Source organism: Etheostoma spectabile, chromosome 3, assembly GCF_008692095.1.
Source record: "Etheostoma spectabile isolate EspeVRDwgs_2016 chromosome 3, UIUC_Espe_1.0, whole genome shotgun sequence".
Lineage (NCBI taxonomy): Eukaryota > Metazoa > Chordata > Actinopteri > Perciformes > Percidae > Etheostoma > Etheostoma spectabile.
The window spans coordinates 10,342,274-10,368,329 of record NC_045735.1 but is presented as its reverse complement, the minus strand read 5'-3'; the positions used below and the strand labels follow the sequence as shown (position 1 = coordinate 10,368,329).

Below are 26,056 nucleotides of genomic sequence, written 5' to 3'. Positions count from 1 at the left end.
CTCTCTAGCAGTCTCGCAACGCAGTCCACAAATGACAAGATGCCTGCTGCCGTGATTCCCGGATCCTGGCACCACCTCAGGTTGCTGGGTTCATTGGTGCCACAGTAGCCCGAGATATAGCCTAGCCTAGGCCTACAAGCTGGACATAGGTTTTTCAATGCGATATTAATTTTCTTTTAAATAGCTGAACATGTGGAATGATCTCACATTGTTGGGGTTTCTGGAAACAATAAATGCATTTAAACACGTTTTTTTCACATTTTCTTTTGCGAAACAGACAAGAAATAAAAAATAATGCAAAAAGTACTCTAGGCTATCTGTATTGGTCTATTTAAAAATAATGTAAGCAGGCTATAACAACTCTTATTCGAAAGTTTTCTAATAGTTTTAACAAGATGGCTTGAAATATTGAGGTAAAAAATCTATATAGCACTGTTTTTTTTGCAGGGGCTTCACCGAGCCTGAGGAAATGTGCTCCGCAGCAGTTGTTCTCCTTTCCTCTCTTTGATCAAGCCATCTAACGTCTGAGAAGGAGCCGAGCTTCCCCATGCAGAGCTCCCATGTTTCCTCCTCCATAATCCTCCTCCACTTTGAACACGGCGGCTCCGGAGCCACGAGCCCTCATGCGAGCTACACTTACATTTATTTCCAATTATTTAGATGACAACCCCCCCAGGACTCCGACGTTAGGCTACTTGAAACTACCTGCTCCTGGGTTTTCTCACCGGGATGATTCGTCCTATATTTTACTTCAAATAACAACATGAAGGCTAAATGACCAAACTTTTTTTTTTATTAGCCTATCGACTCACTTAGTCTGGAAAGCAAACAGCTGCTGAAATCTTCAACCAGCCTATCTGAAAGAATTCTCAGAAAGACATAAAATAAGGATTAAATGAAACCATTTCGCCATAGTCATGAACTTAATTAAAAGGTAGATTTATAGAAAAATAAAACGATGATAAAAAGGAAAAAAGGGTTTCTTTCAGGGGAAATTGAACGTGCAGAAGACTGTGTGATGCATACATATTTTCGGTCACAATGCAGTCTGCCAATATAATTATATTTAATACTTTTTAAACTTTAGGCCTACTCTTCTGAGTGCCTCCGTGTCCTTGTAGGCTACTAGGCCTACTACATCTTCTTAAAGCCCGTTTGATCTGACTGACATAATGGTTTTCATTAAAGAAGATCTGATCGTTGAATCAAACGTGTGCCAAATCAGAAGTTGGAAAATGAACTGTAGACGCTCCTGCTCTCTTTGAGATAATGTTAGGAAAACAGTGTATCATTTTCGGTGTGCCTTCACGCCATGGGCGCGCGAGCAATCGTTGATTCATAATAAATAATATTATTATTAACTGCGTCAGTTTTCTTGGCAAGTCAATACAGAAAATGACATTACTGACTTGGCCTTCAACCGCATGGTCGGACTTTTTGCTTCTTTATACTGAGCCACTGATTGCGGGGTTGTTTCTTGGAGACTATAATAATTATAGCCTACTGTTTCTACAAGAAATTGCATATTTTGCGACGAACGATTTTATTATTATTATAATTGTTATATTTAACTCTAACAATAATCATATTATTTAAATAATGATCAAGGCTAAATCTATCATTACCATTATCATAACTACAACACCCCTTTATATGTTACATAAGGGTTTAAAGAAAGAAAGAAAGAAAAGATGTTTCACCCCTTGTTAACTGATTTAATTCGCTTTGGATATCGCACCTAAAGTCCAAAGTTATAATATCGAATATATTAGACCGTGTGTCGTAACCTATGTCTAAAGCGAACTTGATGAAATAGCCTAAGTTAGAAGTTAAGTTATTGAGAACATTAGTTGGACACGGGATAATCAATAGCTAATTTAATAAATAGATCAAGACAAATCTTTCAAATAAAACGTTTGAGACAAAGAAGCGGCACAGATAGCTTCCCACAGAGGTCTTTGGATTTGATCTGAAACTTCATAGCCTACCAGGTTTAACATGGACTTTGTATTGATTAGGCTTTAAAATTAGTTTTCATTCTGAAAATATGACTTAATTCTGACGAAAAACACACCAAAGTGTACACAAAGAAATCATAGAGAGAAACGGGTTTTTTTGGGGTGGTTTGGGAGTGGGCATATATAAGTGTATTTGTAAAGGAGAGAGAGAGAGGGGGGGTGGGGGGTGGGGGTTAGATGGAGCAGTAGAGATGTGTTCAGGAACGGTTTATATAGAAGTGGGTGTGAGCACAGATCGCACTCCGTTCATTAGCGCTCTGCGCAGCACAAGTTGAAGGTTACTGGTCTTCACCACGACACGTCAGGGAAAACTAAACTGCATTTTGAAAGAAAAACAATGCATTTCTTAAACGCATGAGCTTTAGCAGTCGCATTTGTCACACGGTTAAACCGGCACAGCCTTAGATATTAGTGAACAAGTGAGCATATTGTGGAGCGAAGACAGCGCACGGCGCGTAGGGACAGATCATGCACTGTCAAGCCGAGTTGAGGCTCTCCTCCCCCGGGCAGCTGAAGGCTGCCAGGCGCCGCTACAAGACTTTCATGATTGACGAGATCCTCTCCAAGGAGACTTGTGATTATTTTGAAAAACTCTCTCTCTACTCGGTGTGCCCTTCGCTCATTGTACGGCCGAAGCCTCTTCATTCATGCTCGGGTAAGAGGACTGTTTTGTTCTTTTTTTTTGTTTTTTTGTTGACTAATTAAGAAAGAAACGCATTAGAAAAAACATAGCTTTTGTAGATTTGAGGATTTTTGGAAATTCTGATACTTTTACGCATGAGATCAATTTCCTTATTAACATAACCTATGTTTGTACTTAAATGTAAAAGCGATGATTCATTTTGCATTAATCGGGAAATGTGGAATTACAGTGGAGAAAGTTTACATCCTCAATCAGACTGGCGCAATATACATTGTGTGAGGTGTGATATTTGTTGTGCTGTAATGACAGTTTTTGTATAATGGCATAAAGTTAGATTGTAATTATTAATTTTAAACCATGATTCCCCTTTCATGCAACTGTGCAAATGAGAATATTCAAATTTGTGACAACAACATCGCATCATTCATTTTTCATCTCATTACTTAAATGTATAGGTTTAACGGTTTGTTCGATGTTTTTTTAAAATCGAGAAGTAGTTTAGACTCAATCCCATTAATTAATGCATGCTTCCTCCGAAAGTTGCACCACCTTCCTCACTCTGTACTTCACATTATAAATCACTGTAGCTAGGTGTTGAAAATCAAAGAAAGCGGCAGAGTGAGTGAATGTGAGTGATGCTTTAGGGCTTTTGTTGAGCTGATAAATGACTGTATCGATAAGTCGTTATACGTAAAGGTCAATGAACTGGCAGTGGGACAGACACAACATATAAATCTCATTAGAAGACACGGGTTACTAGGCTTTAACATGAATGTATTTGGTCTAATTTCATTTGATTAATACTGTTACTCTGTCTAACCAAAGGCCTTCCCTATAATGAGTGTTGCTGCTGCTGGACATTTGCAAGTGGAAGGATTGGATCTTATTAGTGCACTACTGTGACACAGAAATGTGTGTGTCTTATCAAACAAAGTAACGTTAAGCACAAAAAAGTGTCATTTACAGCGTGGATGGTCATACCACCATATTAAAGATTCATTACACTGCACACTGATTTATCTTGATCTATGCAGAAGAAAATATAGAACGAAAACAAACTTTTGATGCAATCAATACACTTTAAAGCTGATTCTTTTGAATGAAAATCACTCTTCTCTCAATATTTTATCAGCAAGTTAAGGGCTTTCACTCTTTTCCATTTCAGTGAGATTGTTAGAATCACCTAGATCTCTACATGATAGGCTGATAGACTACATGGTGGACTGCCTGTGGCTGTGTATTGTACTTGCTGAAAATGACCAAAATAGTATGGTAAAGCACAGTTGGCACACCACATGTAATCTTGTCAAAACCAAATGTCGTGACTGATTCTTAATTGTACTTCCAGATGAATAAAAACAACTGAAAGGCTACTGCACACTCTTGTAACCATTAGGGTAATTGCTCTAAAGTCTGAAATAATAGCCACTGCAATTTGATGACAGCGGTGGGTGGATAAAAATAGGGGAAGTGATTCCCTCATCACTCTGATATGGATTGGTGTGTGTGAGAGGGCACTATGACTGGGCTTTGGCACCCCTCTGTTCGGATGGATAGAGTAACCCGCCCTGCATATCAGAACACTGTGCCCACCACTTATTTGTAGCTGTGGGGGTGTGAGACACAGTATATTCCCTAACATCAATGGCTTTTAGTGCCCAATATAGAAGCTGGCAGACTTGCAGGTTTTGGGCCAAAGAGGGGCAACTGGCTCCTGCATGGTCCCTTAACAGTGAAAGTTGACTTCTTCATTCTTAAGAAGGAAGGGATGCTGTAACCTCCTGCTGCCAGCGGAGGCCGCTGAAAGACAGGGATGCCAAAAATGTTGCCTGAAGGAGTTGACAACAAAAGAATTGTTGGTTCATCAATCATCCTCAAACATACCAACAAAATTGTCTTCTGTCTTTTGTCCTGTGACACTTTACTGCAAGTCTCATTTCTGTTCATCTGAAATGAAATATAGACCATAATTCTATATAGTAAAGTGGCTAATACTCACAGAGTTAATTCCCTGTCATTTAGAGCAAGATCAGAGACAATGAGCCCTGGCCTGGTGCTGAACAGTGAACAACGTAATGGCAGGTTACAGTATTTAATTTGGAATCCAATCTCTCAGCAGGACCCAGGGCACGGCTTTTAGTGGAAGAGGTGAGAGAGATTAAGATCAACTGTGGCGTAAGCTCATCTGACAGCATGATGAAAAACAAAAACAAAAGCGGGAGTGTGTGCAGCCTGAGGGCTTCTGCATACTGGTTTGGTACTGGCTAAAGGTATTAAAGAATAAATTCAAGGGAGCAAAAGGGTTTTCATCCCATCTTAAACCCTAATCCGCTGCAGACAATAAAGTCTCCCATTAAGTACAAAGCCAGCTTGAGAAGGTTGATTACACCCATGTCAACACACACGGGCAAGTATGCACACACACAAAAACAAAATGCGGGCACATCGTCTATCTTCAGTTAGAGATGATGTTTGACAACCTGTCCCCTCCCTGTCATTTCCACTCAACCACTGCCATCAGATTTTTCTATCTCGACTAAAAAATCAGTTCAGCTGCTACATGAATACCTGTGTGGATCAGGTTTCACATTAAATTGTTAATGCTTGTGTTTAATGTGATGCTTCAGCCAGAGAAGTTTGTCAATGTGACGGGGAATATACCATGACAGTAAAACGATAAAAGATCCCATTTGTTGAGAACTGGCATTACATTTCCCCAACCTGCCAAGTCCTGAATATGAATGATTCTAATTAACTTAATCAATGAAAAAAAAAATATGTGGCCTGTTGCCCTTCCCACCCAGGTAGTGTTTGCCTTGCATTTAAAGGGCAAGGCCCCGCAAAGAAAACTGTTTAATTGAGCAGCTCCCTTGCTGTCACCAGACAGTTTATATCCGAAACATGGCCAGCATGCATGTATACTTGTCATAGCTAAGCAATGAATCATCTATTTCAGCATCCCATTGACAAAAAAAACAAGCGTAGATGTTATGAAAGGGATCAGGCTGATAAAGGAAATATGGTTAATTTAATTGTGTCATAAAAACTAGGTGATCAATATAGCACATTGTTTGTATCAAAAGGAATGTTTAACAAACGGGTCTTTTTGATCTATTCTTAGCAGGTATGTCTTCTGTAATCGTCACCAGAAGCACTTGTGCCAGTCCTTACATTCCGACTGTGATTATCAAGAGTATCAATGTGCTTTTGCATGGGGCCAAGTTGTGCTCTTGCAGCTACTCAAACAGTTTATTTGTAGACTATTGACAGCACACTGGCACTTGTCAACAGCATGTCAGAGAGACGGCTTCGCTGTTAGTGGAAAGTCACTGCAACGGCTAATCTCTCTCTCTCTCTCTCTCTCTCTCTCTCTCTCTCTCTCTGAGGGACTGTCCGGAGATAACTTCAAGCTCAAGTTGTGAAGACAAACCGAGATGTTGCCCTTTCAAAACATGCAGTTGGATACATGTTCATCTATAATCCCTTCTATAAATGTGCTTGGACATGTAATCAGATGATTCACTGATATCAGAAAATTTTACTTTTACACAGATCTGATTTACAGAGAAAAAAACGGGAGAGAAATATAAATGGAAAGGTATAAATTGAGAGCGAGCGTGTACAAGGAGAGAAAAGAGGTCTTCTTGTCTAGACTTGTTGCAATAGCAGCAATCTCAGGTTGGATTAGTGATGACCTCAGCACCTTACCATGATGTCATGATGGGCCCAAGGCAGTGTCTGGTGTGTGTGTGTGTGTGTGTGTGTGTGTGTGTGTGTGTGTGTGTGTGTCTCACTCTGTATGTCAGTGCAGAGCAACTGGACTTACCTACATGTGTACTTTTGTGCACTGCTTTAGCTCCTTATGCTTGACTTACTGTACATCTAATAGTTTTATTATGAATTTGTACATGGGTAAACATCTAAATTCATGTAGTACTATCATGTAAGATAACAAAAGTAGACTTGCCCCACCTTCTTTTAGAGTGTTTGTCTTCCTCGTCCTCACATTTGTCCTGTACTCCATATTTTCTCACCAGCCTTAAGAAAAAAGACAGTAAACAGTCAAGGAACAGGAATAAAAAATCAAAGTCAACGTCTGACATTTTGCCTCCTGTGGCCATTGGTGTCTGTGTTCATGTGTGCCCATGTGTCTAGGTTTTCTGTTGAAGTCAATGAGGAGACTTAGCACACAAATCCACCACAGACAACAAGGAACACACATACTGTGTGGGTTGGTGTGTGACAATCTTCTATTTTTCTGTGCTCCATTGCAGCCTTTTTATCCCCCTCTACATCTTCTCCACTTCTGTAATCCCCTCCTGCGTCTTTTCTGCTACTCTTTGTCGGCCCATGCATTACAGTCTGCTCTGTGCTCAGTCTGCTTGGACATTTTGGTTAAGGGATTTATTTCATATTTAAGGCCGTAAGGATTTTTCTGGCAGGTTTTATGTTTACAGTGGTTGACCCACTGAATCCTCTCGGCCAACCTCCTGGTCTCCTTCCCTCTCATCTTGGCTCCAGACAAGTGTTACTTTTTATTGATTCTGGCGTCTTGCTACTTCTGTCTGCGCTGATAAAGAGCAAACATGTGTGTTTGTATATGACTGTGCACAAGTGCAAGAGTGAGAGAGAAAAGTTTATTAGCTGAACACAGCGTTTGATTTAGTTTTTAGGCTTTTATTATTATATAGTATAGTATATATCATTTAGTTCATTCTGTGTCTGCGTATGTCTGCGTGTGTGCATGTAAATCATGCTGATTTGTGTGCATGTGGTGTGTGTTGGGAAGCCAGTTATGGTTTAACAACCTCTGAAAAATAATCATTCATTGGAAGGGTTCAGAGGAGCGGTGTAAAACACAGTCTGCGTCATTGGGATTACAGCCCTCTACATGGAGGAGGTCAAAAGGAAAACACTTTTCACAGCAAACACAGGGCAATTAAAAATGGAGCTGTCTACGCAATTACAGGCGGTCGATAATGGTACAACCAAGGTGACTGAGAGGCCCATAGGAGCTCAGTAAAAACTCAGTGATTCAAAGAACATCTAATCTTTCTCCTTTTTTTCTTCTTATTACACTGCATTGCTCTGTTTCTGTCATCTGATGCACTGTCTCTGCTCTTCCAGGCTCCTCATCACTACGTGCCTACCCTCTCCTCTCTGTGATCACGCGACAGCCTCCCAACCTGCCCCTCCACCTCCCCCAGCCATCGTCTCCGGGCGGGGTCCCCTCTCACCTGCTCTCCCCGCAGCATCTTCGAGGCTCCGAGCCCTCACCCAGCCAGACGCCCCTCAGCATCAGCAGCGAGTCGGAAACAGAACGCAGCACGCCCCGCCTGAAGAAGCAACGCCGCAGCCGCACTATCTTCACAGAGCTGCAGCTGATGGGCCTGGAGAAAAAGTTTCAGAAGCAGAAGTACCTGTCCACACCTGATAGGTCAGTACAGTTGAGTAAATTCCCATGCAATTGAATAGGTAGGTTCCAGTAAAGGCCTTTTTGCACATGCACGTAAATACACAAATCACCACAACACACACGGTAAGAGCTGCCACAGCACACCACATAAAATCATAAAACTAAAACAAATGGTAAGTCATGCCTGCTAACCTCATTGCTACTGTAACAATTTTGTGACAAATCTTTGAAGAAAGCAAACCACTGATATGTAAAAGGTAACTGATACCACTTCTTAAATTTCAACCAGATGTAAAATCAGAGTCACTTAACTGTGACATTTTGATAACCTACATACCTGGCACTGAGCACATTTTGAAAGTACAGTACATGCACACACAGACCCATGCACATTCACAAAGCCACAACTGCAATTATCAAGCAGCGGTTAACCTAACGTCATAATTTTGATTTATCCTGTGGGGAATGTCTCATGTAATGTGAATTTGTCTAAGCCAGAGCATTACCTCAGCATTCTAGTTGAGACAAGAGTAACGTTTTAACCCTGAGCTTTCGAACAGCAAAAAGCCCCAACAAAGAAACACTGCCTTATTCAAGAAAGCAAGGACGGAGGCCAACCCAAGCAAACATGTTGATTTACTGCCAATCATTTCACACTTCTGCAGGTGTATATAAAGTACATTTCTACAGTAAGATGAAGTAATCTACATATATCTGTGTCTTAAGTTCCATTCCGTGGTTCATTTTTGGGACCTGACATGAGGTTAGACTATATTTTCCACTTTTATTGTGCGCCTCACTTTTATATTTGGCCTGCAGGCTGCCTTTCCATTATAACCCACAATAGTATTAAACCATAGATGTTGTAAAAAGCTTTCCTTTACATGCGGCGTAGGAATTTCAAACTGCTGGCAAACCTTTGCATCAAGTAGAGATTGGATGTGTGTACACCACACCCCCATTACTCATCTTTCTTTTTTCACATGTAGATACTGAGAGTAAATCAGCAGTTAAACACATGTACAGTATGTTCATGCATTTAGACAAATAGCATTACAGACATCTCACACATTGTCTCCTCTTTACAAAGTATGTACTTACCACATCTAATCGGAAAAATACATTAGCATATTTGGAATAAACCCGATTTATTCGTCATTCCATTTACATCCCATTTGTGGAGAATACTCCCACGATGCATTATTAAATATATCACATCTTGGCTTGCCTGGAGCCGTTGGAAAGGCGCCATGCCTCATCTTAAAGCAGAAGCCCAGAGGCTGAGCACAACTCAGTGATCAAAACCAACCACCCTTACGAATGGCTGTGCCAAAATACTGTGTCCTGTCAAAATATCCGTATCTGACTGTTGAAAATTAATTAAATACCCAGCTGGCGGAAAAACATCAACCGAGAAAATCCCCCTTTAAAACCCCACATCAAAGGTGTGGCATGCGCCCCACTTTGGTTTGTTATGATCCAAACATAACTTTTCTTTTCTCTCCCTTTTCCCTTTTCTTGGCTTGGAACCTATGCAATTTTGAATTGAAAAGACTTTACGCATGGGGCGAGAGGAACCAAAACCAAAAATATCCCTGAAAATGACTTTTAATTATTCATGTCATGCAGCAATAATGATTTTATGCAGCTTCCAATTATAATAATTTGTGTCTTAATAATCCTTGCTGTCATCATCCTCATCATCATTATGATAAAAGTTTTCAGTTACACCCAAGATTCTCTAATGAAAGGTGCGAGGATGGGGGAAAAAAATGGTGGTCTTGTGGTAGCCCAGAGGGAGTAACTCAAATGCTGTTTCTATTGCTGTGAGTGTGTGGTTTCTCTCCATTGAGAACTAATGACCATAAATAAGAGGGGTGTTTTCCTTTTCTGCAATTACTTTTCCTTGCCTCCAGTTGTTGCTACAGACTGGGACATGCATGATAGTGAAGTTTGAGAGACAGCTTGATTGCCTGTGTGTCTGGTGTTTTTAAAGCGCAGACACATACACACACACAAAAACCACACACAGCCATTTATGTAAGGCATAAGGTTATGTCGAGGATCCCATCAATCTCAGGGGTTTTGTTGCTGCTCTGCTTTTTAGATTCTGTTCACACCATTTCTCCCTCTCTGCTTCCTATAAATTCAAAGTCAGTTCCTTCCACTTTGGGGGTGGGGTTGAGAGGAGGGGGTGGGGGGGGGGGGTTGGGTGAGAGTCCCTTCATCTGACTGTTAAAGACTAAAAAGAGCAAGGAGGAGGAAATCTCATTGAAACACCCCCCCCCCCCCCCCCCTCCCAAAAAAAACCCACATAACCGCTTCTTTCTTTTACAAATGGATGCCTTGTTCACTGTATCTGTCCCTTCCTGATGTATCACATTACACACCATCCAATAGCCCTATTAGTCATGGATCAACACATGTGGTGGATGAATTCAGAATTTTCTCCCAACAGACTCAATTGTCCAGCTACAACCGCTGTGATTGGAACACTGGTTGCGGTACAGATGTTTCAGGCACTGTTTCGAGAGCTGCAGGTGTACAGTGTCAAACTCAAGCTACTAGCAATCAGCTTTGATGTGAGATTCAAAGACAAAGTGAAGCATGTTAGAGAAGTCTCATACAGTACTTAAACCTGCAAATGCTGCAACCTCTAGGCATGAAGCAGCATTACTGTGTATACTGTGTGGAAAGGTAAAATTCAAAATTATTGTCAAGATGCTTGCCATTTCTATACTTTCCTATAGGAAGAGACAGATTGGTGCTTTTAGCAAAACTGCTTGAAGCATGTGAACGATATGGTAGGCTATATAGCCTGTTCAGGTTTAGGAGGACCCAAATGTAGAAAGAACATGAAGTGTCCATCTAACATGCAGTTTGTTTTGTTTGTAATTTTGCAGGTTAGACCTGGCCCAGTCACTTGGACTCACACAGCTCCAGGTGAAAACATGGTACCAAAACAGGCGTATGAAGTGGAAGAAAATGGTAAGAGACACTGTAAAGCCAGGCAGGTCCAATGACTGTTCTCTCTTTATCTTTTCTGTCAGCCTTTAAAAACAAATTCTAACAAAAGGGTGGTTTTGATTTTACTCCTAACTCACTGTTTCATGTAACACTGATTTGAACTATGACAGAGAAACGAAGGATAGGTATGACAGGAAAAGAGGGTGTGGTGGGAGGTGTGACTGATGATGATGGCAGGGAGAGCAAACACTTTTGCAGAAAGGTCAACAACTCAACTCAGAGAACAAAAAAAGACCTGAAATCATTAAAGATAGATGAGTGCACAAGTAGCAGCCAGCAGCAATATGTCTTCTCTTAATTACTATAATAGCAAGCATTTCCTTTGACTGCTGCTGTCATTTATTACCAGACCACTAAGGTAGTCTGTGTGTTATTCTAGGTGCTCAAAGGAGGTCATGAGGCCCCGACCAAGCCCAAGGGAAGACCCAAGAAGAACTCCATTCCCACTACGGAAGAAATAGAGGCTGAAGAGCAAAGAATGAGGGTGGAGGAAGAGGATATGAAAAGGAGGGTGAATGAGGAGGCATCGCTGGCTCACGGAGGAGAGGTGTCTCAGTGTAAACCTCAAGATCTCAGTTCAGAAACTCACAATCCAGCTGCAGCGATGAAGAAATCTGAGCGAGAGCCACCACTCCCGATGCAGTCAGAGACTCACGCAGCCAGCTAAAAAAAGAACAAAACAACCAAAGACTGATGCCAACCTGAAAACAAACAGTGCCTCTGGATCACTGTAAAAAGCCTATTTGGTGTTTAGAGCCATTTGCTTTAGGGATTCGACTGGAAACATATTGCTGGAATCCAATCTTTACCTAATGCAGTTTTTTGTGTGTTAGAAAACGTACAGTACAAAGAGCTAAACATGCATAGACACTGATTGCACTGGGACAAATGGCCTTTAAAACTGTAAAAGGTGTGTAAATCGTCAAAATCAAGCAGGTCAATCAAATTAAAACACTTATCACTGCATCACCTGTCACCTATTGTGCATTACATCTATGAAAGGTCAAACACCGCCGGCCCTCCGAGATGCCTCACGTAGTGCATGTGCCAAAATATCAAAGGTTTGCCTTACTGTAGTGTCCCTATGTATCTATGTGTGTTATAAATGACTTCACTGCCAAAAACTATAATGTTCAATGGCCACAGTGCCTTGTCTGTCTCAGAGGAAAGCTTTTTAAGTGTTAATAAAATGCAAGTATATTTTTTACAGTGATTATTCATTACAAGTGCCATTTTTGGAGAGAGTTGTAAAGTTTTGAACACTTCAGTGTTTACGTTGGAGTTCTTCTGCACAGCTTTAAGGTGCAAAAGTGTTCATTATTTGGTCGGTAAAGCTTGCATTGTTAGTTTTTTGATCTGAAAAATCAATATTTCTGCCAAGCCATACACTGTATCATACTGTAGAAATGTGTATAAAGTATAAGATATATGGTCTTTCGGATATGTATGTAAAACAGTATTTTTAACTGCTGTTTTATATTGGATTAAAATAGTTTGTATGTATAATGTTACTGCCGTCCCTGATCTTTTTTCTCCTTTCACGGGAGTCAGGATGACTCTGCTTTCTGCCACGAGGCCACTAAGACTGTTAAGCTGTCAGAGATTCTCAGAGGGAATAAATCATAGCCTGTGCCAAAGATGCTCAGCAAATGCTGAACATTTAAAATCTCAAAGACATTTTTAGCCTGCAGGGTTTGCATTAGTACCCCAATCAGTATGTTTGACTTGTATTAACAAAACACTATCTTCAACTGCTTGTCACTGACTTCTCTATACACTTCCAACTCTACTTTCTTCCCTCACAAGGAATTGTATTTAAAGAGTTTCACTATTAATTATACAGATTTGTTTGTTATTGTTTCATAAAAGTGCAGTATTTTTCTGATGTATATAATGCTTGTTTGGTAAGCTTGTTTGCTGTTTTTTCTCTTTTTTAGGTTTATGTACCATAATGTTTACCATATACAAGTGTGTGTTTATGTATTTAAATACACTTAATAAATATAGCAATCATTTAAATTCTGCTTTGTATTATTTAGTACAATTGCTTTAAGGTTTTGGTCGATACAATCCTGTCTTTATATTCTAAATTTGAAGTGCATCACACTGATGTTAGTTTTGCATGAGCTATTTCACATATACAATTCGTTTTGGTGTGTCTCTAATGAAAACAACAATTTAAATTGCCTACAGGTCAAAAATACTGTCACATCAAGCTAATAGTATGGGCTTGGCAGGTTGAAGTTTAGGACGATCCATTATCAAGAAAGCCTTTAAAGTTGTATTAATCATAGTCAAAGTTTCCCATAAATCACATTCAAGAGAAGAAAGCATTTAAGCACTGTGTTGTGACATATCATTGTTATCTTTACAGAAAACAAGATAGCCTGTAGTGCAGCTTAGGGCTCTTCTATAACCCTGAGAGAGTCTCAAGTGTATTTTTAGTGCCTGATACCGGACATGGATGGTTTGTAAAGCAAACAGCGCATGGTTCTCATTGTGTAATGTGTACTGTGCTTTAACGCCTTGTGTAAACACTTTAAGTATGCTTCATATGTGTGTGCATTCAACAGCAGAAGCCTCCACACTTCCTGGAAGTATGATTGAACATTTTACTTTTTCAGTCTCGGTGAAAAAACTTTATCAACGGAAAAAGTCAAGGTTGTAAAAACGTGCCGTTCAGAACTCTTTGCTATACTTTACTACATTATTGATTTTCTGCAGTATATTGTCAACTAGACAATAGAACGGGAAAGTGTTCTTTCTTTACTTTTCTAATTATAATTATATACTCTGTGCAATACATATTCATTGATGCAGAATTATATCATTCCTGTTTCAGCCTAATTATATTTCACCATAATTGGTGAGTGTGATTACAACAAATGCGAATATGTACATTTACAAATGGGAATTGGTTTAGATTTAGTGTTCTTGTCAGTAACAATCCACAATAATAATATCTTCCCAGTGTTCAACATTATGTATTAAATTATAGAAAATGTGCTTATTTTTTTCATTATACTGATAAAAGCATTAGAGTTCAACATTGTTGGAACTGGTTTTTGGAGAATTTACTCGTATATCCTACTACTAACTTTCTGTCACACAAATACTGAGTGTAAAATAATGAAAAGTGCGTGCATAGATTCCTACAAACAATGCAATGCTTTCAGTACCATCAGAATCCGTGTCAGAATCAAAAAGAACTTTGTCACAAAGTACGTTTTTTTACACATAGAAGGAATCTGTCTAAATTCTGTAAATATAAGACTGTTAAAAAAATCAAGTATTAGAATATAAACAATCTAAGTATAAATATACTGTATATACAAAGTACGTATTCAAAATAAAAATCATTAGTCATGACCCATTACCCTTTAATTTTCCCCATTGCTTTGACTGTACAGAAGAACTGCCTGGTTAAAGGAGCAGGGAACTTATTTAGGAAGGAATTTATGCTAACAACTATGGCATATACAGTTGCTATTTATTTGGAACATATTAAACTTCAGAATTGTACTTCCTACTTGCCAGGCTTAGGAGCAGGTTCAGTGTGTCAGCCTTAATTGCAAACATTTTCCTATGCAATGTCCTTGTGAAAACACAGGCTCTAGCTGGCAGGCAGGGAGGCAGGTCTGCCAGGATCCAAACTTTGCAAGACTCCACAGGCTGTTGAGCCCCTCCAGGCTAATTGTTGTGTGGCGAGATGAGACACTTGCGGCCTAATTGGAGAACCTGTTATTTTCTCACAGGTCCAAGTTCAGCTGTAGGTCACAGGAGTGGAGTGGTGTCAACCCTAGCTTTCCCCTCACCCCTCCACCTACTAAGACATCCATTGCACACCCTCACCTGTCAGCTTAGCGTACGCTCAGGTAGTTAGCAGGGGCTGACGAGAGAGGGGAGTGGGTGTATAGCTGACGGTGTGTCACCCTCATTTGTGTCATGACAGAGGAAGTTATCGCTAAACGTTGAGTGCAGGGGCAACACCAGGGCTTACCTAAGTCAATAAAGGCGGATGCTTTCTACAACCTGCACAATACTCCCCATTGTCTCCCACAACAGTTGAGAGAAGCAGTAATCATTGTCAATGGCATGAGGATCACCTCCTCTCTGAGGAGCATGTGTAAGACACATGGCTGACTGTATCCAACACTTAGCTGAGAAAAATTCTCATTAATCGGAAATATGGACAAATTCTTATCAAAATAAAAATATGTATACAGAGTGGACACAAAGTGCAGATGAAGGGCAAATGGTTAACAACTCCAACAAAAAACATTGCTTTGAAACATTTGAGTAAAGTGTCAGTGTGGTCATGTGGAAACCTTTTTAAGTACAAGGTTTATGTATGAATAGAAGTACCTTTGGGTCATACAGTCTTAGAGTCTGAAGTAGTTTATGGTTACAGTAGAATAAAGACTGTTAGTTCAAGCTTGCAGTCTTTGAAATCTTGTCTCTGAATCTGACAATCAAAAACACAATTTCCCCTTGTACCTGTACCCATTGTAAGTTGTTTCAGGTAATAAAATACAATTCTAGGAAAGTTGGTTTGAGGAACAGATCCGTAAGTTTGAGAGCTTATCAGACACCAAAACCCTGCACAATGGTTTATAATATGTTTTGCTAGAATTGTACAACTCTGGAAAGTTGGCATGGTAGAACTCAAACAATGGCAAGATAAACAGGAGAAAACCGGTGTTCACAAATGTGCGTTTGCTTGACTGGATGATGCTGGATTGTATCATGACAAAAGCTGGGCCAGGTTAAACTTTTTTATGCCAAATTAATCTATGTTTTTTTGCTAGATCCCCCTATGTTGGCACCTTCAATGAGCTAACTACAATAAACTGCAACAGTTAAGATAGTCAGGCTTTCTTTTTTTGACCAGAAGCATTTTAAAATATCAATTTGCAAATGGAAAACAACCCAAAGAGGAATACATGTGTTGTCAGGACCTTATGAGTCTGATTTTCTGTGAATCACTTCCGTTATTTAAGCAATCATCCTTAACACAGATGCTTTGAGACTAAGTGCCCAAATCATTTCTCAGTGCATCCCTTGTTGATGTACTGTGAGAGCTTTCAGCCTAATGTATTTAGTGCCTTAATTACAGTGCTGCCTGCCTCCCTGTCGTCTTTCGATGGCTCATACTCTGGTCAACATGTCTGGGAGACGACGACACTGCCTCCCACCTCCAGGCTCTCAAACTCATAAATCAACCAGCAAGCATATGTGTACGTGTGTGTGTGTGCAAAACATACAGTGTATATATATATATATATATATATATACACTGTATGTTTTGCTGCAAGTATATTGAAGGACTTGTTATGGCAGTCATGATCACTGGCTCAGGGGTGCATATCCGTCCGCTGAGGAGATGGGCGTTAATAGACCTGTCAGTGGAGTTTTACCTAGGAGCTACCATTTGCTGCTATGTCCAAATCACTGTTGACTCCTCCAAACCCCACAGACCTCCACAAAGATCTAGCTTAGTAATGACTTAACCCGTACACTGGTGACAGCCAAGAACTGTGTGAATGTAAAATATACCAGTGGGTTTGAGGGTTCTAGCTCCTTCATTGCAAATCTAGTAAACTTCACATTTTTGCTGACTATTTTTTAATGCAGGTCAACAGTTTATTTTGTTTTATGTAGAGAATGTAAACTTAAAGGCCCACTGACTGTCCAATGATTTAGAGCTTTTAAGCCAGTCCAGTATCCCTAGCAGTGACGCTGAGCTATTCCACACCTCTTGATTTACATCAAGTGCCAACTTACTACCTCCCATTGCAGGAAGTGGTATGCCCTTCATGTAAGTAGGTAGACAGTAAGGGTGTGGCATGGATGGGCCTGTAGCAAAATAACCCTGATTGTTTTAGCTGTACCCTAAACATCTTACTAATTTCGAAGTTAACATTTAATTGTAGAAAGAAAGAATTGCATTTATAATTGAAACACTTTGTCATTGAATGTTTTCTATCATGGAGAGTGAAGCAGGTGGAACCAAACGCAGGAGACTGCAGGCAACAGGAAGTTGAAGATATACAAATTAATAGGAAGCAAGGATGAAATGAAGTTTGAGAAAAGGGCTGATAAGCCCAGATGAGGGGAATGAGGTGAATAGGCAGCAGAACAGGCAGGGACCTAATTGGCTGTGAAAAACTTGAATGAAATAGAAACAGAAAAATCAAAAACCCAGAAAACGCAATCATCTCAATAAACCCACAAATCAATCAACCATCTAAGAATATACTTGAATATAAATTTAGGTACATAACACTACCGCAACTTCTTTTATCCTTAGAAACAGAAAACGAAAAACCCAGACAACAAAATCCTCCCAATCATTGAGTACAAAAAGTCTGAGGGCATCTGGACACAGAGATTTAACAAATTCAGTGAGCAATTGGAGCTTGTTTAGGTGTCATCACATGATCTTCATGTGAATTTTCAGTCACGTTCTAGGCAGCCATTGAGTTCCATTCATTTTGGTATGATCACCTCAAGACTCTTGAAACTTATAATCCACTACAGTGAACATCATGCCAACTTTGACAATGTTTGTCAAAGTTATCATCTTTGAGTGGCAGCTTGAGTGCAGATGGATTTGAAACTTTGACAACATTTAAAATAGACTTTATGTTCCCTGGGATGGGTTAACTCAACTAAAGAAAGTTTTAAGAGTCTAAGTTTTTCACATCCTATTAAAATGAATGGCAACTAGTGGCTGACTAGAAAGTAATAAAAATGCATTTACAGTTTGAAAACACAACACGCAAAATACACAAACACTTGCATAATTGTCAACTTGCTTCACAATGGAGTGCACATTACAACTGGATAGAAACATTAAAAGTGAGACAAGAGCCATGTGGGTGGTGGGCACTGTCAGGGTTTCTCAGTGATCGTAACTCATTCTCAGGGACAGCTGAGTCCAAGGGAGTCATCCATACAAAATCCAGCAAAGCCTGCTGTTCGGATTTTTTTCGGGGGTACCATGACCTGGTCTGGCCTTTGAGAGATGTAATCTCATTTGCCATTTTTGGCAAGGGATTTTATGGTGCTCTTCTTTACTTTGCTTTACAGTGACAAATCAAACCATCCAGACAGATGGAATGGTGTACAGGGGAGAACGTTTACTGACATCTGACAATATGCTGTGTAATAATTAATATTCCATCAGTAAAATTAGGAATTTTTACTTCTTTAATATTTTACATAGCCAAAAAAACATCACTTGATTTCATCGAATCTACCAGTTCCGTACATTTCAAAGTGGGATTCTTCCATTAACAAATATGATTTCTTAACTTATTTCTCATCACATTACTCCTTTTATACACAGCCCTCCCTCTTTCCTCCTCTAGGCTTTTAGGTGTTTCCCTAATGGTAAAGAGTAGGTCCTAATGCACCTAATTTGGGCTACATGAAAAACTGAGCTCAATAGGCTTGTAATCCCAATTTTACATGAGTCTTGAGTTCATAACGGAAGCTGTTCTAAAAGCCAAGGAAATGTCAAAGGCAGTCAGTAAAAAGTGCAATAGTGCCGGCAGTGTAATATGGGATGGAATGGCAGAATAACTGAGCAATTACGTATTTGTTAAAAGCTCAATTTCATAGGTCTGTGCCCAACTGAAATAAAATCAAGTGAACCAAGGAAATGTGGGTATGCAGGGCCAGTCCTAGATTTATTGGGGGCCCTAAACAGGATTTGGTTTGGAGGCCCCTCACATTGTAACATGTTGCCACTTCACATGGCACTTAACCAACTTGTGTAATGTAAATATAAATTTAAGTTATTTATGTACAAATAAGCATATAGACTGAAGTGGGACCTATTAGCGGCAACACTTAGACCAAACGGAATACAGTAGGGGTGTATTACCCCCTGACCCTATGAATGGTCCTTCTCAGGGACTTTCGTTTCAACCGGCTAAAGTTTGATGCATCTTTTATTATCTTCTCATTGGAAAGAGCTGTATCTCCCATGTCTTTGTCTCTAAGATGTCCAGAAGTAATAAAGACTATGACACGACCAAAATGATATGATGTACAAGGCAACCATATGGTGCAGAACATGCATTTATTAAAATATTTAATTGCACTGTTACAGTGATCAAATAAGAAAAAAAGACAAAAAGACCACTGTTAGAATAAAATGTTAACATAAAAGTGCCCAAGAAACGTAAAAATCAGAAACCACAAACAAGAAATCAGCTATTAGTTTGGAGCATTAGTTTGGAAAACTGTATACAAGTAATGTAATCTTGTTTTAATTAATTGTATTTTTTATTCTATTGTGAACTTTCATGTACTAAGGTTTAAATACATTTCTGCTATTCCTTATGAGGAACTTGTAAATATAATGATTGTAAAACTGCTTGAATCATCCACCATGCAGGAATGTATGGACATACTGTATAGCTGTTGCAATATGAAAATAATTATACCAATTTTTTTAAACCAACCTCCACCTGTAATTTATTTAACTTAAATCATGGGCGGCAGGGCTGGCAAACTGTTGAAGAATAGCTTATGAAGGTATTTATCCCATTCAGTGTTAACATTTGGTCATATCTTTTTCATTAATTGTGTTTTACTTATATCTAACACAACCCAACACAACCGCAAAAATCCCAAAACCCTGGTAGTGCTTATTTTGTAGGTGACAGTAAATTATTTAAATTGTCCATTTTGCATTTGCTTATTGTTTGGTCACTATTTTTTGACAAAACTTTGTTTATGTTTATACATGTGTGCTCGTCTGTATTTTTATGTTTCATGTCTCCTCCCAGAGACTATCTTGGTTCTGTATTCATGTCCATTCATCTTTTATCAACTGATATTTCCTCTTCTCTAAGAGTGCAAAGAAAACTTCCTCCTCGTCACCATCTCTTTAAATAAGAATTCTTTTTGACACAAATCCCTGCCAGGACATTTTCCTGTGCTGACAGTCGACTTTCCTTCTCTCTATGTGTGGACACTTACACTCTCTTCCTGCAGTGAGAAAAGTGTGTTCGTGTGTGTACAGAAGGACTTAATGTCACTTAAATTGTATTGTGTTGGGCCAGCAGGCAGGTAATGAGCACAGGTGAGCGATCTGTCCTCTACAAATATTTCCACTAGGGAATAAAAGGAAGAAAAAAAGAGACTGGGTCTTGATGATTGGCAAACTGTGAGGAGCTTCTATTTTCTCAACATGTTTAGCCTTACTTCTGTCAACTGCTTTGACAGCAGAGCATGTCAGTGATCCAGTGAAGGGGCTCTGCGCTTTTCTGCCTTAGCTGATGTCAGAGAGCAGCCAGAGGTTAGCCGTCAGCTTGAGGGGTGGATTTAACAGGGTGAGGGGGTGGAGCTGGCAGACCTGCATGCTACACTTAGCTCTTACTGAATCCCACATGTGGTTTTATGAATGAAATAAACTCAGTATTATTTTAATTGTATCATAACATCTATTGTCTGATTATTTTCAATCAAAATAATTACAATGAGATGTGCTAACAGTTGTGCTCATGGCCACATACTGCACAGGCCAGTACACGTGAGGCAGATGGATGCGTGACTCATCTGTGGGTAACTCAAGGGAAAATCTATCACACATTACTCATAAATAACAGGTGTGATTTACAAATCATAGAGGTTGACATTAGTTTTTGTGGGCAACTTCAGTGAAATTACTCACACCTAGATGTTTTAAAAAGTCCCATAATAATAGCTCCCATAGTAATTGAAAGGGCTGTACAGTGCACACACATAAGTAGTAAGTAGTAGTAAGTAAGGAAAGGGCATAATAACTTACATAATAACTAAATAAATTGCAATTTGTTTTACAAGGTGTAGTTTCAAACATAAACATAATAGATGGCTGTTGTTTGCAAATAACACTTCAATAATATGAGAGTATGCATTATGGCACATTTCTGCTGCAGACAAAACCTTCTTTATATAGGACATGCACAAGTGATTCAGTTCCTCTTGACTTGCTGTCATGAGGCATCAGAAACCACAGCTCCGTGAAGAGCAAGACATGCCAGCCTGCCAAAGGTGCGTCCCTCTCCACCTGTTGTGGTGCTGGTTGCTATAAACATTTGAGTAATTTGAATTGAGAATGCAGTACTGTAATGTTTCCTTCAAGATGTTATCAGCCTGTCTCTGGCACCGTGCCATGCACTCAGGGTGTACGCGCAGGCTGAAACACATACACTTACTCACCCATGCACAAACACACATTCAAGAGTTGTAAAATTATAAGAGATGGTGGAGAAAAAATAAAAAAAGGAGGAAAATGAGGGGAGCTCAGCAAGGATGAGGAGGTGGTATCTCTCTGTCCTTGGTCGTGACAAGGTGAGCTCTCTATGCCCGAGGACTGACTGCACAAACAACATTGCTGGCTGATGAGGCAAAAGGAAAAGGCTCTGAGCCATCAGTTAATATAGATAATTTCATAAGCACTTAAAGGTGATGAAATACGAGGGTATGGCAGATGGAAGAGAGATACGTTGTGTCCTAGAATGTGTGTGTGTGTTAACTGACAAAAAGACAGACACACTTTATCACACTTTAAGTGTCAGCAGGTGTCAAAAAGAAAGGCAAGTGAAACAAAAACATTTTTGATAATGCACAACACATCCTGAGACAATACTGGTATTATTATTGTTTTGCTAATCTTGGTTGACTCACTCTGCGTTAACGCCGTTTACTGCAGCAGCTCAGATCACAACTTGTTGTTTACAGACTCAGCAGTACTAGTGATCTGATCCACTGTTCATTCAGCTTTTCTGATTGCTTTTTTAAAATTAGTTCTCTGTCAGCCCACTAAATCCATCGATTTAAGATTGGGTCCTAGAAGGAAAGGAAACGTCTTGGAAATCAACATTGTATCTCACAGGTCGAAAATGGTCTTTTACTGGCAGTTTAGAGTCTGCAGTGGGCTCCCAGATGATGATGATTTCCAATGATGCCTCAAGTAAATATTGGCTCATCTGCTCATTCTACATGATCCAGCTTATTCTTGCTTTGCACCAGTCATAATCACTGCACTACTCCTGAGATTGAATGAATCATGATTACGAATACTTTTATAACTGGTTTTAAATCATCATTTAATTGGCAAGAGGGTGAGCTGAAATGCATTGTCACGTAACGATTCCAACTGTGTTTTGTCACTTTAGTTCAACCTTCTTGTCATATGATGGACAAAATCATACTACTGTCTTTTTTACGTCTTGGGGTTCCCTGGTAGCTCACCTGATTGAATGTGCACCCCGTAGAACAAGGCTGTCCTTGACGCAGCGCCCTACATGGATCACCAACTAATAAAGGTGCTAAATTTTGCCTGGGACATACAGCTATAGCCTCAGTCTTCTTAGCATAATATCATGTATTTAGCCATCAAGGGACACGTTTTTACATGAAACATGATTCATTTTAAAATGAGTCATTTTGAAACTCTAAAATGTCAGCTGACAACAGTCTTTAACCAGCTAGCTACCATGAGGCTCGAAAATTTGGGCACCCCAGGTAAATTTGTAAATTTGTATTAATGTGCATAAAGAAGCACATAAAAGATGGAAAAATCTCAAAAAGGCATCAAATGACAGATTAGACGTTTGTACATGTCACAAAAAGTTAGATTTTATTTCCATCATTTACACTTTCAAAATAACAGAAAACAAAAAAAATGGCGTCTGCAAAAGTTTGGGCACCCTGCAGAGTTAATACCTTGTACTGCCCCCTTTGGCAAGTATCACAGCTTGGAAACGTTTCTTGTAGCCAGCCTAGAGTATTTCAATTCTTGTTTGAGGTGTCTTTGCCCATTCTTCCTTCCAAAAGTCTTCCAGTTCTTTGAGATTTATGGGCTGTCTGTCACGCACTGCTCTTTTAAGGTTTATCCATAGATTTGATTTTCAGTTATGTTGAGGTCAGGAGATTGTGAAGGCCATGGCAAAACCTTCAGATTACATCTCTTGATGTAATCCACCGTGAATTTTGAGATGTGTTTAGGATCATTATCCATTTGTAGAAGCCGTGCTCTCTTTAACTTCAGCTTTTTCAAAGATGGATGAAAAGTTCTATTTTAACCTCATTGGTCCACAGAACTTGTTTCCACAATGCATCAGGCTTGTCGATATGTTCATTAGCAAACTTCAAACGCTGATTTTTGTGCTGAGGACGTAGAAGAGGTTTTCTCCTGATGACTCTTCCATGAAGACCATATTTGTACAAGTATCTCTTTATAGTGGAATGGTGTACCACAACTCAAACGTGGGTTTTTACTTTTACTTTTCTCACAATCTTGCGAGCTGTTCTGTCTGATATTTTTATTGGTCTTCCAGATCTTGCTTTAACTTCTTGATGACTCCTGCTTTGTGAGCGTCAACTATTTTCAGTTTAAGTTTTCTAGACAACTGCTTAGAAGAACCCATGGTGCTGATTGTTGGGGGTCGCAAGGTCAGATGAATCTGGGCATTTAAAACCTTAAAATTGACATCACCTGGTCTTTCCAGACGATGATTGAGAACAATCCATGACACTGTCAGGTCTCAGCTTTCCAAAGGGGGCGGTGTATGCTTTGAACTCTGCAGGGTGCCCAAACTTTTGCAGATGCCATTTTTTTGTTTTCTGTTATTTTGAATGTGTAAATGATGGAAATAAAATCTAACTTTTTATGACATATCATACAAATGTCTAATCTGTCATTTGATGCCTCTTGGTTTCTTTCTGGACATTAACACAAATTTTTACCTGGGGTGCCCAAACTTTTGAGCCCCACTGTAGACACAACTGATAAAAATCTGCAAGTCATCATTTCAACGGCCACCACAAGGAATAAGAAGCTGCTTTTGTCTGACTCTGTCTTAAATGAAGCATAATCCTTGTAAACTGGACTATGTACTGTATGAGAACACACAGCTCGACAGGTGTAAAAACAGAAACTAAGGGGAGCAGGCTCAGCGAATTTGTAACAGCAGAGTTGTGTGTCACAAGTTACTTGTAATGGGTCAATGTTGACTGTTCATTTATTTATTTTTTATAAAATAGTTTATATTCACAATTGATATTATTGTAAACCTTTATTTCACGTTTACACAAATGACAGAACACAAGTTAATATAATTTTGAATCATAGTTGGTGGAAAAAAACTAAATTAGCTAAAGGTAATAGTTACTGTTGAAGTGGGATTATATATACAGTATACATATATACACATATATATATATACATATATATACACACACACATACACACACTGTATATATAATAATTGTGTAATTTTGGGAGACAATAAACAGTTGTAAGAGATATATTGGAGCGTTTCACTGTGAGACAGTTATATTGGAGCTTAAACAAGGAAATCTTTAAAAGGTCACATCTAAAGCCAACTCGTTTAGAGAAGATCAAAGCATTATTATCCCGTCACATCTGTTAAAATGCATAATGGCAATCACTATAAATGCAGTCACAAAATGCATTAGGCAATGATGATGTTTTTCTTTCCTGTGGTGTGGGTGGTAATGATTCAATTTCCATGATAAATAGGGACTAGGTGCTTCCTGATTACTGACCAAACTGGAGGCGAAAAAAAGGGAAAAAGAGATGAAGAAATTATGACAATGGCCTTACTATTAGGTTTGGGAATGATAAAGCAAAGGAACAGCCAAGCTTGTTGATCACTGAATGAACAAGAGACAGAAAAAATGTCACTGTGCTATTTTTCTTCCACCAAAGTAACAGAGCCTCAGGGGGGATTTTCCTCACAGTCGAGGGGCTTATTTGAATTGGATCTGCTGTTGATTGAAATGAATCGGCCCAATATTGAAACTCCTTATAACTCGATCCTGGGGACAGATGGACGAGTCATCTGAGAGGACACTTTTTCTAATCCACAGTCCTCTCATGTGCTATGGCATTCTGGGATGTCGGAGAGGGAAGAAAGAGGATGGAAGAGACCCTTCAGGACACACACACACACACACACACACACACACACACACACACACACACACACACACACACACACACACACAGCAAACTGATTTCATGGTGGACAGGAGAATGAGATCAAAAACAACAGAAAGGTGTAGAGGAGATTGTTTTCTTAGTTTAAGTTCTCATCCTGCAGTCAGAGCAACAGGGCACTTGTGTCAAAGGTCAGCTTGTCCGACAAAGTTATCTAAACTTGGCTTCCTCAACTTTGACAAGGTCAAATTTCAGTATGAAAGAAAATGCTTTTTCAACTGTTGAAAGATGGGATCACTGCTTTTAGTTTAATTCAAAGTAAATATTCCCCTGGTTTTCTCAGATAGAACCTAAATTTACACATAACCAAACTTTTCCCAGAAAGAGCATATTATTGTGGTTGGGAACTATCATATCTGAGATGCAAATACTCCATCACAAATATAGCCTCATTCTTCTTTGATATATTATTTGAGATACCTCAAATGGACCATTGTCTTACGGGGCTTTTTAACCTCACAGCTAGTCTTCTTTTCTTACATTTCCGCTCTACTTTCCTTCAGATCAGCCCTGGTATTTGAATTGCTTCTCTTTCCACTCCCTGCTGTTAAATCACTCTGGTGCTGTCAGCACCATGGGTTTTGGTCCTCGCATCCACTCATCTTCGTCAGCAAACCAACTGTTGCAAATTTCTGTTATGACTGCAGAGACACTTAAATACATCAAGGGAATCCACTATTGATGACTTTAATATATTAAGACAACAATAAATAACTCCATTATTTACTATTGTGAGCTAATTTTGTTGCTGTGATAAGTTTTCCTTTCTGTGCATCGTGTAAGTTTAGAGGTTTTAAAAAAGTGGCTGTTGTAGATGTTATACATATTGCTGTCTGCATAGAAATATATTTCATTGTGCAATCACGGAGTCACACAGGTCATGTCAACCAATGCAAATACAGTCTCACAATCCAAATTTTACTATG

General features: G+C 39.3%; 1 protein-coding gene across 1 annotated transcript; it reads left to right on the top strand.

Annotated features, from left to right (window-relative positions):
• Window positions 1-2,253: 2,253 nt before the first annotated feature.
• barx2 (BARX homeobox 2) lies at window positions 2,254-12,855 on the top strand. Its single transcript, XM_032511091.1, has 4 exons — window positions 2,254-2,673; window positions 7,789-8,098; window positions 10,981-11,065; window positions 11,484-12,855. Exons 1-4 carry the CDS (start codon window positions 2,487-2,489, stop codon window positions 11,769-11,771), a joined length of 870 nt encoding a protein of 289 aa, XP_032366982.1. The 5' UTR covers window positions 2,254-2,486; the 3' UTR covers window positions 11,772-12,855.
• Window positions 12,856-26,056: the final 13,201 nt, after the last annotated feature.